The sequence below is a fragment of the Lissotriton vulgaris genome, chromosome 8 (assembly GCF_964263255.1).
Source record: "Lissotriton vulgaris chromosome 8, aLisVul1.2, whole genome shotgun sequence".
Classification (NCBI taxonomy): Eukaryota; Metazoa; Chordata; class Amphibia; order Caudata; family Salamandridae; genus Lissotriton; species Lissotriton vulgaris.
Genome location: NC_141696.1, coordinates 810,744,991 through 810,761,369, shown reverse-complemented (window position 1 = coordinate 810,761,369; position 16,379 = coordinate 810,744,991). Strand labels below are relative to the sequence as shown.

General features: G+C 41.3%; 1 protein-coding gene across 1 annotated transcript in view; it reads right to left on the bottom strand.

The window, feature by feature from the left end:
* The window catches only part of GAS6 (growth arrest specific 6), a 500,934-nt gene that overhangs the window by 190,546 nt on the left and 294,009 nt on the right, over window positions 1–16,379 (bottom strand). Inside the window, exons 5-6 of the mRNA XM_086934685.1 lie at window positions 16,083–16,205; window positions 4,036–4,158 (exon numbers count right to left, since the gene is read on the bottom strand). Coding sequence (XP_086790811.1) covers window positions 4,036–4,158; window positions 16,083–16,205 — 246 coding nt within the window. The remainder of the gene's footprint in view (window positions 1–4,035; window positions 4,159–16,082; window positions 16,206–16,379) is intronic.

Below are 16,379 nucleotides of genomic sequence, written 5' to 3'. Positions count from 1 at the left end.
TGCTACCAGCCTTTTGGCTTTGTCAGTACCTATTTTTTTGTTGTCATGGTTTTTGCAAAATAATATTGTTTGTAAAGCTGCTGCGCCATTGCCAATTTTGTAAAAATTTAAAAAAGGCAAAAGGTTTTATTTGTTTTAAAAAAACAAGCATTGCCGTAGTAGTCCCTGGCACTGAAGGTAACTACTTTGCTTATGGATGTACGCCTTGCGAAAGGGTAGGATGCTACTACTCTTAGAGAAGTTATCCAGCAGCTGAAGTGGGCTGACCCTTTGCTTCATGGTTCATACTGCAGGGGGTGGAACAAAAAAATGTGAATTATTCAACAACACACTAATGGACGAGGAGGGCTGGCTGAAAGCTCATATAAACATGCATATTATACATATTTAATCAAAAAGTCTTGGTTAGTGTCGACCTAAAAAGAGCCAGGGTCGCATTAAAGGACGGATGTGAGAATTTCAGATACTAAAATATTGTCTGACATTAATATTGTAAGTTAAATGAAATATCTTTTGGAAAAATATCATCTCATTGCGTGTAAATGTTCCTATTATAAATTTCAATGGTGCAATGTCTTTGCAAACAATATGCAGGATATTTATGTTAGATGATATTCTTACTACAATATTCTGGTAACATGCCAGAGCAAACATAGCTATGTATCAATTTGGCTGCTTTACATGCTGCAGCATCTACAGCTTAATGCACAATGTGTACTATATGCATATTTGGACATCAATTGATCCTGGTGAGGATGAGGATTTGGAGTCTAATTGTAGTATAATAGGTTTTACATTAAAATGGAGAATGGGGAGGCAGGCATTGATAGATGCAAAGTATCTTACATTAACAAAGTTCTGATAAAAAAAGAAAAAATAGCTTTAGTAATTATTGCTCCAACAAAGATCTAGTGACCTGTTCAGTTCTCTAATATATTTGCATACTAGGATGAATCATTCCCCTGGTGCTCAGTGCGTATTTCCTGGGCACTAGTAGCAGTCAAAATGGATTTGTACGTTTTCTGAGTCACAGAGGACTAGAAATGTAACTCTCATAGAAGACACCACTGAGAAAAGGTGGATTGTGTGTCTGAAATGGTCCATTTTGCTAATGAAGCACTAAACAGCCTATCCAAGAGCAATTAGAATCTCTGCTGGCGTTGAGCTATTTCAGAAAAAAACTGATAAGGAAATTAAGTGTTCAATATGACAATGAGAAATTGACTTTAAGGAAATACTTTGGGCGGGCAAGAAGAATATCTGACCTAACAAGTGGTGTGTGGATATAATATCAGGAAAACTCAATGGTACAAGACACAAGGCACATGGGAATTAAGATGTGGCAGCGTCCCAAGTTCTACTAGAAATAGAAACTATTAAGCAATACAGCTGTGTTAACCTTGAATAAGCCATCTTAAACCTATTTCCATCATGTGCTTCTTACAAAAGCACTAATAGTCCTGCTAATCAAAGATGAAGGGCCCCTGTCCTCATCCTTTATGAAATTCTGGGGGAAGAGGACCGATCAGAAACCCCCACTTCCAATTAGATTTTTCCACATATCGAGGAGTGCAATTCTCCAGTAGACAGATAGTTGAAGCCCATTACTTTCAATCTACTATGGAAGGAGGAAGAAGATGATGAAGAGAATTATGCAGGGCCACCCTTCCTTGAAAGCAGGAGTTCCTCTTTAGTTCCCGAATGCCAGATAGAGCAAGCGGTTTGGTTGCGAAAAACCTACTGTAAACTTACGGTGGGGTCAGAATCCGCGTACTGCCTAACATTGGTTGACCTTATTGTCAAGTTCATTTGTTCACTTATTTAGGCTTTCCTTGCTCTTCTTTGGTCTTCTTATTTAGGCTTTCCTAGCTCTTCTTTGGTGTGTTCCTTCCCATGGAGCATAGCCCCCTCTTTGCACTTTTTGACTGGCTTACTTTAAGCCATCCACTACTCACTTTTAGGGATCTACTTCTTCCTTTTGGTTAAGCTCAAGCACTCGATAAGAGTGCCTGTGTTTCAAGCATTCTCACTCATGTGCTTCCATGTGCTTCTCCTTCTCACTCCATGGCTTTCTCTCTTGTGTGCTTTACCTGCTCCCACACACTGCGTGTTTCTCTCTCCCTTGTGTACTTCTTCCCTTGCCCCTGTGTTGCTCTCACACTTACTTTTTTCTCCCCCGCCCTCTGTGTTGCTCCCTCACTAGAGTGCTGGTTTTCTCCTCCTCCAAGCTTTTTATTTATATCCTGACCACTCTCTGAACACACTTGGTCTTTTTGGGGGGAGGTAGGAGGTGTGGGGGTGTCAGGCAGAAAATTATTGCAATTCCTTTGCTTTAAAAAGAAGTGCTTTCTTGTTACTTCAATTTTTTAATTAATTTACAGATCTATTTTTGATTAGTAAATAACAAACAGCTCCAACTTCATTTCAGAGAGGCTTCTTGCTTGAGTATACGTTTTCATGCATGTACACACCTACAGAATGACGTGGCTACCAGTGGCAGCAGTGTCATTGCACCTTGTATTTATTTATCTATTTGGGCCATGCTCTATAAGTGCTTTTGCCAATGATATATATAGCCCTGGTAAAAGGCACGGGCTAATCCAATATATATCTCCAATCACCAAGATGCCCAAGCATGTAGGGGCGCACACACAACAAGTCGGACCCTCTGGTCTGTTCCCAGCAAGTATTCACCCTTCGGCTGCTTCCAAGTAAACACCATCTGGCCGTGCTTAAAAAGGACATGAAGATGCAAAGCTGCTCTCAGATATATTTATTAAGACCTGACGCGTTTCGTAGCACTCGCTTCCTTCTCAAAGGTCTGTGGATCGTTTGGCAGTCTCAAGCAGCTCTGTTTTACACGTCATTAGTTGACCTAGCAAGCCCCACCCTCAGTGGGCCACGCCCAACAAGCGCGTCTTGCACCATGGATGTTGTAGTCCTGAAACGGAAAATAATTAATCCTTAAATAGGTCCTGAGTCACTGTCCATAAATTATAATATAGATTATAATTTATGGACAGTGTCTCAGGACCTACTTAAGGATGAATTATTATACACATATACACACACACATCCATAAGCACACACACATCACAAACATTTATACTTACCATATACGCATGATAAAGCCATACATGGTAAAGACATATGCGCTGTAAAAAGAATTGTGTTAAAAATGCACCTTAATGGTACAGCGGGGTAAAAAACACTAATTGTAAAGGCTGGTTCCCATTTCGAGGAGGCACCCATCTACTATGAAGAACCACAAACGTTAAGCTGTCTGCATACAGAATAAGTCATATGGTAAAGCTGCTTCAGAAATAAAACAGTCTAATTTCTGCACTAAAGGGTTAAAGAGGGATTCATATTTTCTCCGCATACTTTTAAATTGCCCACAAATGGCACTTTCCAGGAAACCTGTGAGGTTCCGAGTCCTCTCACACGCTTGGCGAAGAACCTGATCACGACAAGCACTTGGCACCTGAATTGTTAAATTAAAAAAATAAAAATGTCGACTGTAAAACTTGATAGTGTCAAAATAAATTTTTTTCAAATAACTAATGACTCAAACTGCTCAAAGGAAGTACTTGTGGCAGGAATCCTATGTTCTAACTAGTAATTTCTAACCTACCTGTAGGCAAATGAAATCTGGAAACACAAGGTTCTTGCTATCTGGGTTTTCGTCAGAAACTATTCATACATACAGTCACTATCCATCCAGTCGAGCCATTACTATAAGAAACCCATCCTAATGGTGGAAGAGTAACTTTCTAAGCCAAGAGTGAACATTCAAAGATCAGTAAAGACTAGCCATATTGGTTGATGTCTATGCAATGCACAAAAACGGAAACCCCAGGATACTCGCAAGCCAAACTCAGCCAGTTAGCATCAAAATGTCACTTTATTTTTTACTTTTCATACTTACAATACGACTAATTCGGAATATATAAAAAAAGATATATATATATATATATATATACATATATATACATATATATATATCGAGTCTTGAAATTAGCTCACTTATCTTACCGTCACAAATTCTGTTGTTTGCCTTAAGTGCATAGCCGCTGAAGCATGAACAATGGTAGCTGCCAGGTTTGTTCAAACAGATTTGATTACAGCCTCCATTCTTCACAAAACATTCATCTTTATCTGCAAGAGAGAACAGATCACTCTCTTGGTTAAGTAACTCAAAGAACAAATGTTTTATTTTCGTCTGAAAAATGCAACCACAATGTTTTTTTACATCACAATCTGAGGAGGATGTTCTGTTAACACCTGACATGACAATTGAAGGGCTTGGTCACCCCTGTGTAACTTCTTGGGTTCTTGAAGTTTTTGTATCCAGGGGTCCCGATGTATTCGTTTCTAAAGTGCAAACTAAACACGGAGAAGATTGTTCAGACGGGTTCAGGGAACCACTTCAGACCTTGCAAAATTCTTACTAGAGGACGATTCAGCACGTGACAATGTGAAAACTAGGCTTAGCTAAACAACGGAGCTATTCTCTAGCAGAGCTGCAAAGACAACTTCTTGAAACTATATATTACTAACCAAAATGGCAGTAACCCCGTCCTCCCCATGTCTTGATGTAGTTTTCAACTTTTACCTATGGTGTCAACCTGGGCTTCTTTTTTACTAACTATCTTAATAATTGTATTATATTCTGTGAATAAGCCATTCAGCATGTCAAAGAGATACCCAATCTCCTCTGGCAACATAAATGTTTAGTTACCAGTAATTTCATTATTCTGAGTCCACTCTTCCTCGCTACAGTGATTACAGCTATTAGGTGAGTCTCCCTCCTCAGAAGGCACTCCGTTGACCTATTTAGCTTTCAAAACCAAAATTAACTCCACCCTCACACCCTTGTATACATACACTAGGAACAACTCTTCAGAAGACACCACTTAATGTCCCCAAACTTCCAGAAAAGTCAGACTAAGTAATGAATTCTAGGGAGCGACTTAATGATTGTGATGAAGAATGGACTACTAGTGATGAAATTGTCAGTGAGTCCTTGCTAATTTGGTTATACCTTGAGCAATGTGGGTGAATAACAGTTCTGAAGAAGGTTTGTTTTGAACAAGACTTACCCACACACGGAGACACGGGAAGACTCCCTACTTCCCAATACTGCATGTGGCATTGTTGGTAGGAGTCAATTTGCATAGGCAACATGCTGAAAGAGAAATATACTACAGCTGTGCAACCTCTAAGGGGGTCAAGGAACGGTTGAAGTTTGATGACAAATTTCTCCACCAATAAAATCACCTAAAGAACACAAAACAACTTTTTTGTTCCCCTGATGAAGGAACTCCCCTGATGAAGGGACTAGAGTCCCAAAAGGCATAGAGACTTATAACACTTACAACACATGCAAACATAACTGATTCTTGTAAAAACAAATAAAAAAGCAGTAATATCTAATGGAAAATTTCCGGACTTATGTATGCCCAATATACGGTGCTCGCATCACCGTCAATTATGAACAAAGACTTATGCTGCAAAAACACATACCAAGGAATTATAGGATCAAAAGAGAAATGACCTCAGCCACCTAACCTCTGGACCGAAAAAAGCACTACAAGAATTCCACAATGGCAGAGATCAAGACACACCAACCTCCCTTCAGTAAACATGCCCACTTGTTTAACCTCATAGATGCTCGTAAACATCCCTCCCCAGTGCTGCGCTGTCCATTGGAACTAGTGCTGAATGGACGTCCAATGGTCGTGCGCAGCACTGGGGAGGTAGTGCTGCCGTCGGCCGACGCCCCGACGCAGCACTTAAGGGGTTAAAAGCAGCGAAAAGTAGGAAAACCACATATCATTATTTACCTAAAGGACAGTAAAGTCCATACATCCTTGAAAAAACCACGCTCGGCGCCTGCAACTGAAGTAAACAGGACTTTATCTAGTACAACTGGAATGGCAACACATTGTTTCAGCCATAAAGATTTGAGCCCTGCATGGTACAGGCAACAACTCCGTACGGAAAATCTGCTACATGCTACTGCATCAACAGTGGCCCTGTCCCAAGTATCTACCGCACTGAGGGACGTACAGCAGACTACAAATCGATTAAAAAATAATATGGCAATGTAAGAATAGTCCCTCTGCAAAAAGAGAAGAGAACAGCTGACATCACCTGTGCAGATCAAAAACAGCGGCAAATTCAATCAACCAACTGCTCTCCAGCAGAGCTCACCAGAACACTCTTCTAAGTGAGAACTCTAATTTTATGCTAGAGGAGAACACAGAGACCTCACTTTGAGGAAAATGCGTTGGTTGTGTTTATGAACACAACAAACAAGAGATATATATGGTCCATAACTCGAACATCCAAACACCGCAGAACATACAAAAAAGAGGGTAGATAAAGTTAGAGAGCCCCTACAGTATACTGACTGCAATCTACGTTAAGTGAACTTAGAATCTGGCACCTGAGTAGAGTGGAGTGGAGGAGAAACACGCACTCCAGACTTAATAGAAAGAGGATACCTAAAAAAAACATAGAACATCTGGTGAACCCTGCCCTGGGAGAATTGTTCTTGGCCCTGAGGCCACAGTACCCTAAGCCCCATAAGAATAATCACTGGAGATGATCAAGAACATGAATGAAGTGGGCCCCCACCTTGTGCTGAAGACAATCTGTTGTAATCTCACTATCTAATTAAACCTGGCAGCATGACCAACAGCAATGGGTATCTGAATAAAGTGTAACCAGACGAGGAAATTAACCAGTCCTTTGCCCAGGTAAAAATGAAAAATACGCTTCACAAATAAAAGATGCACCAAGCAATTAATGTAATGGGCACCATTCACGAAAGCATAAAGACTTTAGTCAGAGCCAGTTGGCCACAGTCACTCTTCACACGAGAATCAAGACAGGGCAACCTTTGAGCCGCACATTTCAAAAGGCACAGGAGAAAGAAACATGCACCTGAACCAAGGTCTCTATGGTCCCAAGGCCACCACATGGATGTGGAATTCCTATAGCCTGACACCCAGGACATATTGTTTGGGGGTCAAGGGCAACACGTTTTAATGTGTATTTTGACCTTGGGACAAGTAGGCCTAACTCCCTGCAGCACAAACCCTTTGGCTGCCAGTTTGCAGTACCACATTAAGGGTCAGGGAAGCGCACTGCCTGCAGTTGAGTTATTATTTGTGTTCATATGTTAATGCTGTTCAAATTTGCATTTATGGTTCATTAATTTAAAGCTTTTAAGTAAATGTAAATTCTGACTGCACTACTGACAGTGGTTCCAGTATAAAAATATGGACACACGGTTTCAAAGTTTGGCAATATTAGGATATGCATAATGCTCCCAGAATGCTCTCTGATTAGATGCAAATATTTGGAGAAGCTTGAAAGCAAGATTAATGATTCTTAGCTTTCAATATAAAATGTTCCTCAGAAAATGAAAGAAGGGAAAAAAACATACTGCCTAACTACTGTAAAATTTCAGGTACCATTTCTTTGCAGCATCATTTAGTAAAATGTGTTTATGCATGCTAGTATTTCCCAAAAATATTCATATTGGAAAATCAGTGTAACCAATTTCCATAAGATTATGGAAAAGATAAAAAAAATAAACAAGCATTGGTAAAGCCAGTAGGTCTGAAATTGGTGGCCAGCTTTTTAGTTTTGGCAATGAGTGACTTGTTTTGCCATAGTTTTTGTAAAACCTTATTGATGTGAAAGCAGCCTGGCCCTCACCAATATAACAAACATTGGCAAAAGCAAAAATTGTTGCACACACTGCCACATTAGTTAGTGGCACTTAACAAAACTACTTTGTGTGCTGATATGCTCCTTGTGAAAGAGCAGAATGCTGTCAGTCACAGTAAAGCCAGCAGATACAGAGAGAATTTTAATAAACCCAAAAGGTCATGGTTAACGCCAGACCAAATTTGGGGACCAATTAAAAGTGCACCCTTGGTATATTTCCTTGAATTAAGTGCAGCTATATGGCTTTCGTGAATTCAAAAGAATTTACAGAAGTAGGGCAAGAAATTGTACTCCTACAAAATATTTGTGAACTGCGTTTTAGCATGAGCAAATATGCATGTGTAGATTTGCTCATGCGGAAACCTGAGTATTTGCACGTTAATTTTCCCTCTAACCACTTTTTTCCAAACTCTGGAAGAAGGTTTACGTCTGCCATTATCAGGAGTACATCTCCAACATTTCTCAGTATGGGAAAAGATTACAGAAGAATTGTTGAAAACCCTTAAAACATACAAGTTAGTAGGTTTTCACAGACTCCAAAAGGCATTCCAACCCTGAAACTATTGCTTACCACTACCTTCCGTCCCAGTATGTAGATCTGCAGAAACATAGCAACATAAAGGGATTGCTAGTATTAAAACACTACTATGGTATGAGCCCTGGAATAATCAGAGAGGCTATATAAGAGACCTATACAATGTGATTGCTGCCATAATTTGTCGCCGCACTACATGGCACCAAAGGGACAAGTGGATTTTGTTACAGGACAAGTAGATTTATGAAGCAGCCTGCCCCATGGACAAGTGGATATTTTAATAAATTCCACACCCCTGCACAATCTACACCAGATAATTTTTAGATGGCATTGCAGAAAAACCCCCAACTCCAGATGCATGGAGCAGACACTGAAGGCCAACTTGCCTGCAAATAGCCAAAATCCATCGGATTGAATCTAAAATGGTATAGGACGCTGTCCACTAACCAGAACCGCCACCCAGCATACAGGAATAATAGCAAAACGGAACATGAACCGAGACTGGGGGACGGAATGCACCTCTGAATATCTATTCTGCAAAGTTGACAACCAGGAAAAATTGAAAGACCCAAAGAAACAGACATATTTCTGCCACATTTAAGAACAGGGTAGCTTCCTGTTATTAAAAGTCACAGACACGGATATTAATAGACCCCAAACTACCAGATGCCAAAACAACTTAGTGCTCAGAGCAGTGTAAACCTATAACTAAATCCAACATCCATCAACCCACATGTAATTTTATGTGACACCACTGAATGCACCAGCCACTAAGCTGAAGCGCAAAACTAGATCTTGATAAAGAGAATAGTGAGGCAGCTGCCTACCTAGCCTTAGGTTGGCGTTCTCCTTCTATCACTGCAGCATGTGACTAGCAATTCTGCTCCATCAAAATTACCTGGCTACTTACAGAACAGGATAGACAACTAAGGCCCAACCTTTTCCCAATGACCCAAATCGAGAACAGCCTCCTACAGTGCGAAACGAGAATGAACATATGCACCGACTAATCTTGGATTCCAGTATGGCCCTGGTCAATGTTTGACTTAAATCTGAATTGGGCCAACAGCCAATTTATCAAACCAAGAAGCCCAGCCTACAGAATCTGCATCATTGCAGTTTCAGGCAACCAATGCCCAGTATCAGAAGATAACCTTAGGACACAGGCACATGACCAGACTTAATTTTTATATATTCTTTCCCAGGACGAAAACAGCAGTTCAATTCAAGGTAGAAATGTGCTGCATAAACCTGATGTTAAAGTGATACAGAGAACACCTGTCCACCGAAGGAGAGCTGGCAACTAATCATGCACAGACAAGATAGACAAATATTGTATTATTCTCTTTGTTATGTGTTAACTCTTTCCTTTTTTGAGAGCCCCCTAAAAACCGTGAGACAAAAAACGTAAGAACATACGCCCATGGTGACAGTGGTACTCAAACCCTTTGGGTGCTTTTTGACAACTGTTCAGGTTCTTTCCGGCGACAGTTCAAAACAAAAGATAGTCTTTCAGAACCGTACAATTGGATATTTGAAAAAAATGCAGCTCTTAGAGGTCAGTGGTGGGTCCAAACATGCCCTGCCACAGAATTAACCCAATATGCTGAAACAGGGGACAAAGAACCAAAAAAGAAAAAAATGTTTACTTGTACTCCATCTGCACTGCCACAGTCTACGATCCAGTGACTTGGCTGTAGTTCCATCCATCAAGCACAGCACCGCATGAACCCAACCATTAGGAAAGGACTTAGGAGCAGGTACTGAGAAGGTCCAGGCACACTCCTACCAGTTTAACTGCTTCCAAGCAAACACCAAAGGGAATCATTCTTTCTATTGTCTTTTTAGATCGAGGTTACCAGACAGTACAGCTGTTTGGTTGCAAAGACATTTTGTGGGCTTACCAAGAACACAGAGGGGCTTGCAGCCCACCCATTGTTTCTCATTGGTAGTCTTTACTGTCACTTAATTGCCTTCTTTTTATTCCATGGCTTACTTTGTCCATCTTGTATCTGTCCCTCCCCTGCAGCATTGACTAATGTACTTGTATCCTCCCTCTGCTCACCTTTAGGGAACTACTTTTTTATTTTGTGTTAAGAACTCTACAAGAGGACATGTGATTTCCAGCTGTCTTTGTAGTGTTTCTCTTCCCTCTTCCGCGCTCTTTGTATCTCTCTCTCCCGTATGCTTCTTCCTTGGCTTCCTCCGTAACGGGCTCGCCCTGATGTCTGGCACCCCGAAGTTGCTTTCTCGCCGGTGTCCTTTTGCCCTAGAACTCCTTTGCTTCCTCATACCCATTTGCTTTTCTCAACCTATCCACACTGCTTCCCTCTCTTTCATTTTTGCTTTTCTCCATAACCACTCACACCCGTGTTACTTGCCCCCAATCACGACATGTGCTGCTTTCATCCACTGACCCCTGTGTTGCTTCTGCTTAATCCTAATGTTGCTCACCCCCATTGCTTCTGTTTCCCTTGTTGCCCCCCCCCCCCCCCCCACACCTGTTTTAAAAAATAAATTAACCCTCTTGCACGTTTTTTCTTTTTGTGAACTGATCCAACTCGGATCTGTGAATAAAAAGAAAAAAAGCACCACATCATTTTGTAGGCAGGAACATGCATGGTGAGCACACCTACAACATGACCTGGACATCTGTGCCATTGGCTTATTTTGTATTCTTCTTCATCCATGCCGTACAGGATCGCTAAAGAGCACTGGCAAAGCTAATAGGTCGCAAAGGCGATAGCCGTAGGCTTTGCACATGGCTGCTTTTTATATTCCTTTTGAACATGCAGTACAGGAATAATACCCGTAGCCCACGCTCACCATGATGCAATCCGAAAAGCCAGCTTTGTATAGAGGGAGCCATAGGCAGATTGGTTCTGTTCCTCCAGCTAGAAGAATCAGTTTAGCTGGCCTTCAGCAAGGCTCCAATTAGCAACCTGGCCCATCAGAAATTGAAGTGCAAAAAAACATTTCCAGACTACCAGCAGTGACCTGATCTGGTAGGAAAAGTCATTCAGAACATCAGCCAGGGATGACTGCATCTTGTGCACCAAACTGCCAAACGGAATGGGCATAGAACCAATATATATGGATGTACAAATATGGTATTTCTATAACGACAACCTGACCAAAAGGCATGGGAGCCCTGTACAAGGTCAGAGACAAGTGACAACTTATTGAGTAAAGAGACACTCACCACACACTAGGTGGCATGCTTCATCATTGAGCCCCCTCTTCACTTCAGGCTGCTACAATTGTTGTCCGGGTGGGATTACTTTGGGTTAGGAGCTTTTATGTATAAGGGGTGTCTGCACCACAAATCCACTATGACAAAATGTAGTACAACACAAAAGCAGACCCATAGAATACACTGCCAATTACCCTTTCAATTACAATCACCTATGGTAGACTGTAATAACATTTTATTATTATCATCCTCTGGAAAAAAACCCAAAATAAAAAAAATCTGGTTACGAGAATTTGTGCTTGTTAATTAACATGTTTCATGTCAAGTGTAGCCCCTGTAGGATCTTTGGCATTTATTCAGGACAGAGGGGTCCCTATCTCCCCTAAGAAGGTATACCGCAAGTTCATCAGAAGGCCTTATAAGAGATAATCTCTCAAGTTTATGTTTTTTGCTATTGCCAAAAGTGAGCACGTTCACAAAACATAGACGGTACTGTGACTATGAAGCTAATCACAGCTTGATAAAAACGTAACTGCAGTGTTTCTTGAATGCAATGATCAAATGTGCAACTATGTGTATATAGGTAGGGCAATCTTAACCTGGCCCTACACTTACAAGGCCTCTATAAGAGAATGACATTGTCTATTCAATAGTTTTTATTTTTTAGACCTGTGATAATTCATCTGACTCAGCGTTTCCTAGTTTGTCAAAGAAAACTCTGATTGTTGAAAAAAAAGTCATAAAGTTCTTTCTGTTCTTGAATTTGTGGTGGTACTGAGTGAAGACAAAACTAGTGTAGTCCAAAATGTGCGTTTTTTGATTTTGCATAATTACAAGAAATTTCTGCAAAGCTACATAAAGTTACACATAACACCACACAATGCTAAACTGTTATCTCACACTATTTTAGGGTCAAAGGAGTACTTTTGTTGATGCGAGGATGCATTTCATGCTAAAAAAATAATTTGGGGAAAACAAAAGCATTGTGAACAGTTGCTCATGTTATTGTGTTCCTGTAAGTCTGTGGTAAATTTTCACCATGAATGGCACGTAATTACACACAGTGGCATAATTTTGGGAATTTCACATAAGCTTAAAGTGAAATTGTCGTAATTAAGCAAATCACGCAATGTAATAACAAGCATTACAAATGCAATAGGTCTCGCCTTTGATTAAGTTAAAGCCATTTGCTTTGCTATACAATACCATTATCAAAGCAAATGGCTCTAACTTAATCAAAGGCGAGACCTATTGCATCTTCAATGCTTGTTGTCCGCTGTAAGCCTCTTTGGGGGAGGTTAAACCATGTCAGTGATGTGGCGGCTATATAAAACGTGGGGGAAACTTTGTGTACGATATTGTCTAGTAGAAAAGGAGGATTTATTATGGTCGCCTGAAGGCAGTAGGGTCGGCACAGCACTTGCAAGAGTTTGGGATATGTCACTTCCCAAAGAGAGGCCCGCTATTTATTTTTTTGTTTTTTTACCTCAGCGGGTATCAACAAGATGTACTAATGTAATCTAAAAACAGCGCCAGCAAAGCCAGAAGTGCCTTGCACAATAAGGCTGATTATTACATAGCTCCCTGGTACTTCTTTTATCAACATCTGAAGGATAAACGTTTGAGTCAGCCGTGTGCAGGGAATGAATCCCGGGGCGCGGAGGTAGAACACAGGTCTTCGTGGGCGCAGCGCCTGTTGTGTGGGCTCGGCAAGTGCCTCTTATGGAGTCTGGTGGGGGAGGGGTGGGTAGGTCCAGTGACCAACCTCTCCTCTGGGAGAATCGCACTGTCAATCATGAGCATCCAGACACTAGGAAAAGGCCGACCAGTATTACGCCGTGCCCGGAGACCAGAGGCCGAAGGGTCCAGTGAACCTGGATTACTGCTGTAGTTTATCATTCAAACAGCGGCGAAGGGCCCATGACACACGGGCCACACTGCCGGGACACAGCCGGTGTGGCTGGGGCAGAATCAGCCATTTAATAATAATGCAGAGATCATAACATGTAACTGTTTTCCCAAATCGAAGCTTGGTGTCTCTGTTATACTTGCGTTTTGTGATTCTGACTGTATTTGAAACTCCCTCCAGTACCTAACCCTTTACTTTACGTGAGTTGTGCCTAAGAAACGCAGCACCCTTCACCTCCCTCCACGAACAACACCCAAGGTCTACTAAGCATTTAGCCCCTCCTCGCTGGAGGCTTCTGAGCATCTGCCATCCCGAGGATGGAGAGACAGGTCGGACTGAGTTGTATTTGCACAACCCCGCTCCCCCCTCCACTTTTCACCGCGGGAAGGTCAGGTCAGAGGTCAGGTGAGTAAACAAGATTTCATCATCTGTATTTTAGCTTTGTACCAGGTGCTTCTTAAAACAAGAAGCTGTGTCTCAGAGAGACAGAGGAAAGGGTCTGCTCGGAGAGCGAGACAGGGAGGGAAGGAGAAACAAATAGTGCTTCCCCAGTAATTAAAGGCCGTAGTCTAACGCCGCCGGTAAAAGATCCAATCCCGGTGGGCGGGGCCAAAAGGGGACAGGGTGGCAACAAGGAGGGATTGAAATGCCTCCGGTGAAATCATTGCACTACCTTTTGCATAATTTGTGACGGCAAACGATTCGCACAAATGAAAACGGAAGGCGGAGCTGGGACATGGCTTCGGAATCTGTATTGATTCTAAGAAGCCCTCTGCATGGCAAGAGCAGTGCATGCGCTGTTTTCGACAGGCTAAGACCTTAAAAATTTGGCCCAGGCCCAAAAAGAAACTAAACTCTTGTTGAGGACACTAGCCTGTAATTCGGAGAGGGTAGGGGAATTTAATTTAAATTTAACCACTTGGTCTAGTTCTGGTTTTGTTGGTCTCTTTTGCGACTCCTCATGATTTTAAGTGAGTCTGGTCCACAGTGATTAGTTAGGACTGTCCTTTGGTATGTCTCCGGCCTCACGATAAAAAATCTCCCTTGATTATTGTGGCTAGATCCCCTCTATGGAACTTGCCCAACCAAAAAGATAGCAATGATTGACGAGCAGGGAAGGTGCTGCATATCGAGGTTGCTGAAATGCTTTGAAATGTCATGATCTTTTTGTTTACTGAGTGTACCATAGTAGATGTGGGGTGCTGATAACCCTGAGACATAAGAGCTTCTGCCACAATGGAGACCCAAGACAATCCTGTCAATATTTTATGGAATGTCACAAATATATATTGATGCGAAAAAAGTATTACGGAAACTTATGATTTAGAACATTTTGTTTAGCACATGTGTGAGGTATTGAAAATATGGTACCAAATACAATGAAGTAAGGGTATAAACTAAAGAATAAATGAGTTAGAATGAAGAAACGATTACATTGTGTTTAATATTGTGATTACCAAATTGGTAAATTGTGTTAAAGCGAACAGTGCACACTGCATTCAAGTCTATGGGTTTGTTATATGATGCTTGTTAATTTAGGTGCGTCAACAGCGCACGTAGCAGCGAAGGACCACTGGATTATTCAGCTTATAGGCTTTTTCTTTAAAAACAAATATAAATAGAAAATAGGAGTGCACCTCTCACCCGGAAATCATAGCCTGAAATGAACAGGTCCAGTGACAAAGCTTCCCTTTGTGGGTGAGGTCCCAGCATCCTTTTAATCAAAACGTTAAGACTTGGTGTACAAGGACAGTATCTCTCGGGATCCACAGTGGTCTATTTTATTCTAAGTACCCCTTTCAATTTTGCATCCATTTTTTGCTCATTAACTCTGGGCTTACCCATAACTGCTAGCATTGCACGTTGCCACAGATATGCAAGTCCTATGGACATCTGTAACTCCTCTCTCACCATCACCATGAGCACCATGACCAATCGCATTAAAGTATTCTACCTCTCCCACTTACCCTCCTCTGTGCTCCTAGGCGGCTTCAAAAAGTCACCACAGCCCTCCACAATCCACTACGAAATAGCTAGATCTTATTAACACATTAGCCCAAAGAAAGCAGACTAGTACATCCAAATCAACGAGCATGACTCTTGAAAAGTACAGATCTTGCTTAATCTACAGTTCTGTCACTAACCCCTTTCTCTCTCCATTTTTCTGCTTAGAAAAAAATAGTTACTGTAACGCATTTTCTATGCGTAGTAGTCAGATATTTGCCCCAAGCTAAACCCCTTGTGTGCTTCGGATGACCTCTGGCCGTCCGATGTCACGGTGGGCGTGTGCTGACGACGGCTGGGGGCTGTCCGAATTCCGCCCACTCAATAAAACCCCCGCACAGCGCAAAATTTTGCGCAGCGCGGAACGGGTTAAAATTCCATGGTCACTAATGATTATGCAAAATCCATGAGCAAAACAAAACCAATAAAAAGAAATGAGACTTTCTGGCTGACTCATGAACGAAGAGGCAAGCCAACCTCAGCCCACAAGTTAGCAGATGAAAAGTCAAAATCATTCCACCCATGCACTTCCTATTTTATTTAACAACAAAGAGAGAGCAATAGGAGTAGTGCAAAAAGGCTATAGTAAAAAGTCTATTTTTCCAACATCATGAACAACCTAAAAAAATGTAAGAACAGTTTAAAAGACATTATAGATTCCAGCTCAATTGTGTACAATTCAATCTCGAATTTCCTACCAGTGTCACATTTTTTGCCTATCCAGCCGGGTTTGCAATGACAATAAAAATCTCCCTTCTGGTCTTCACAAGACGTAGATCCATCTTTAAAGCATGGATTTGGAGAACATTGATTTGGCAGGTCTGTAGGGACAAAATAACAACAGAAGAGGTAAATAAAATAGGTATAATTGTGTGCAAATGCTCTCCCCACATGCAGAAAAAAATACCTAATTGGACACAGTGGTGCACAAACATGGTTTCTTTTCTCCAAGCTTTTATTGCATTTCACTAACATATTGTTCTGCAAATTGAACA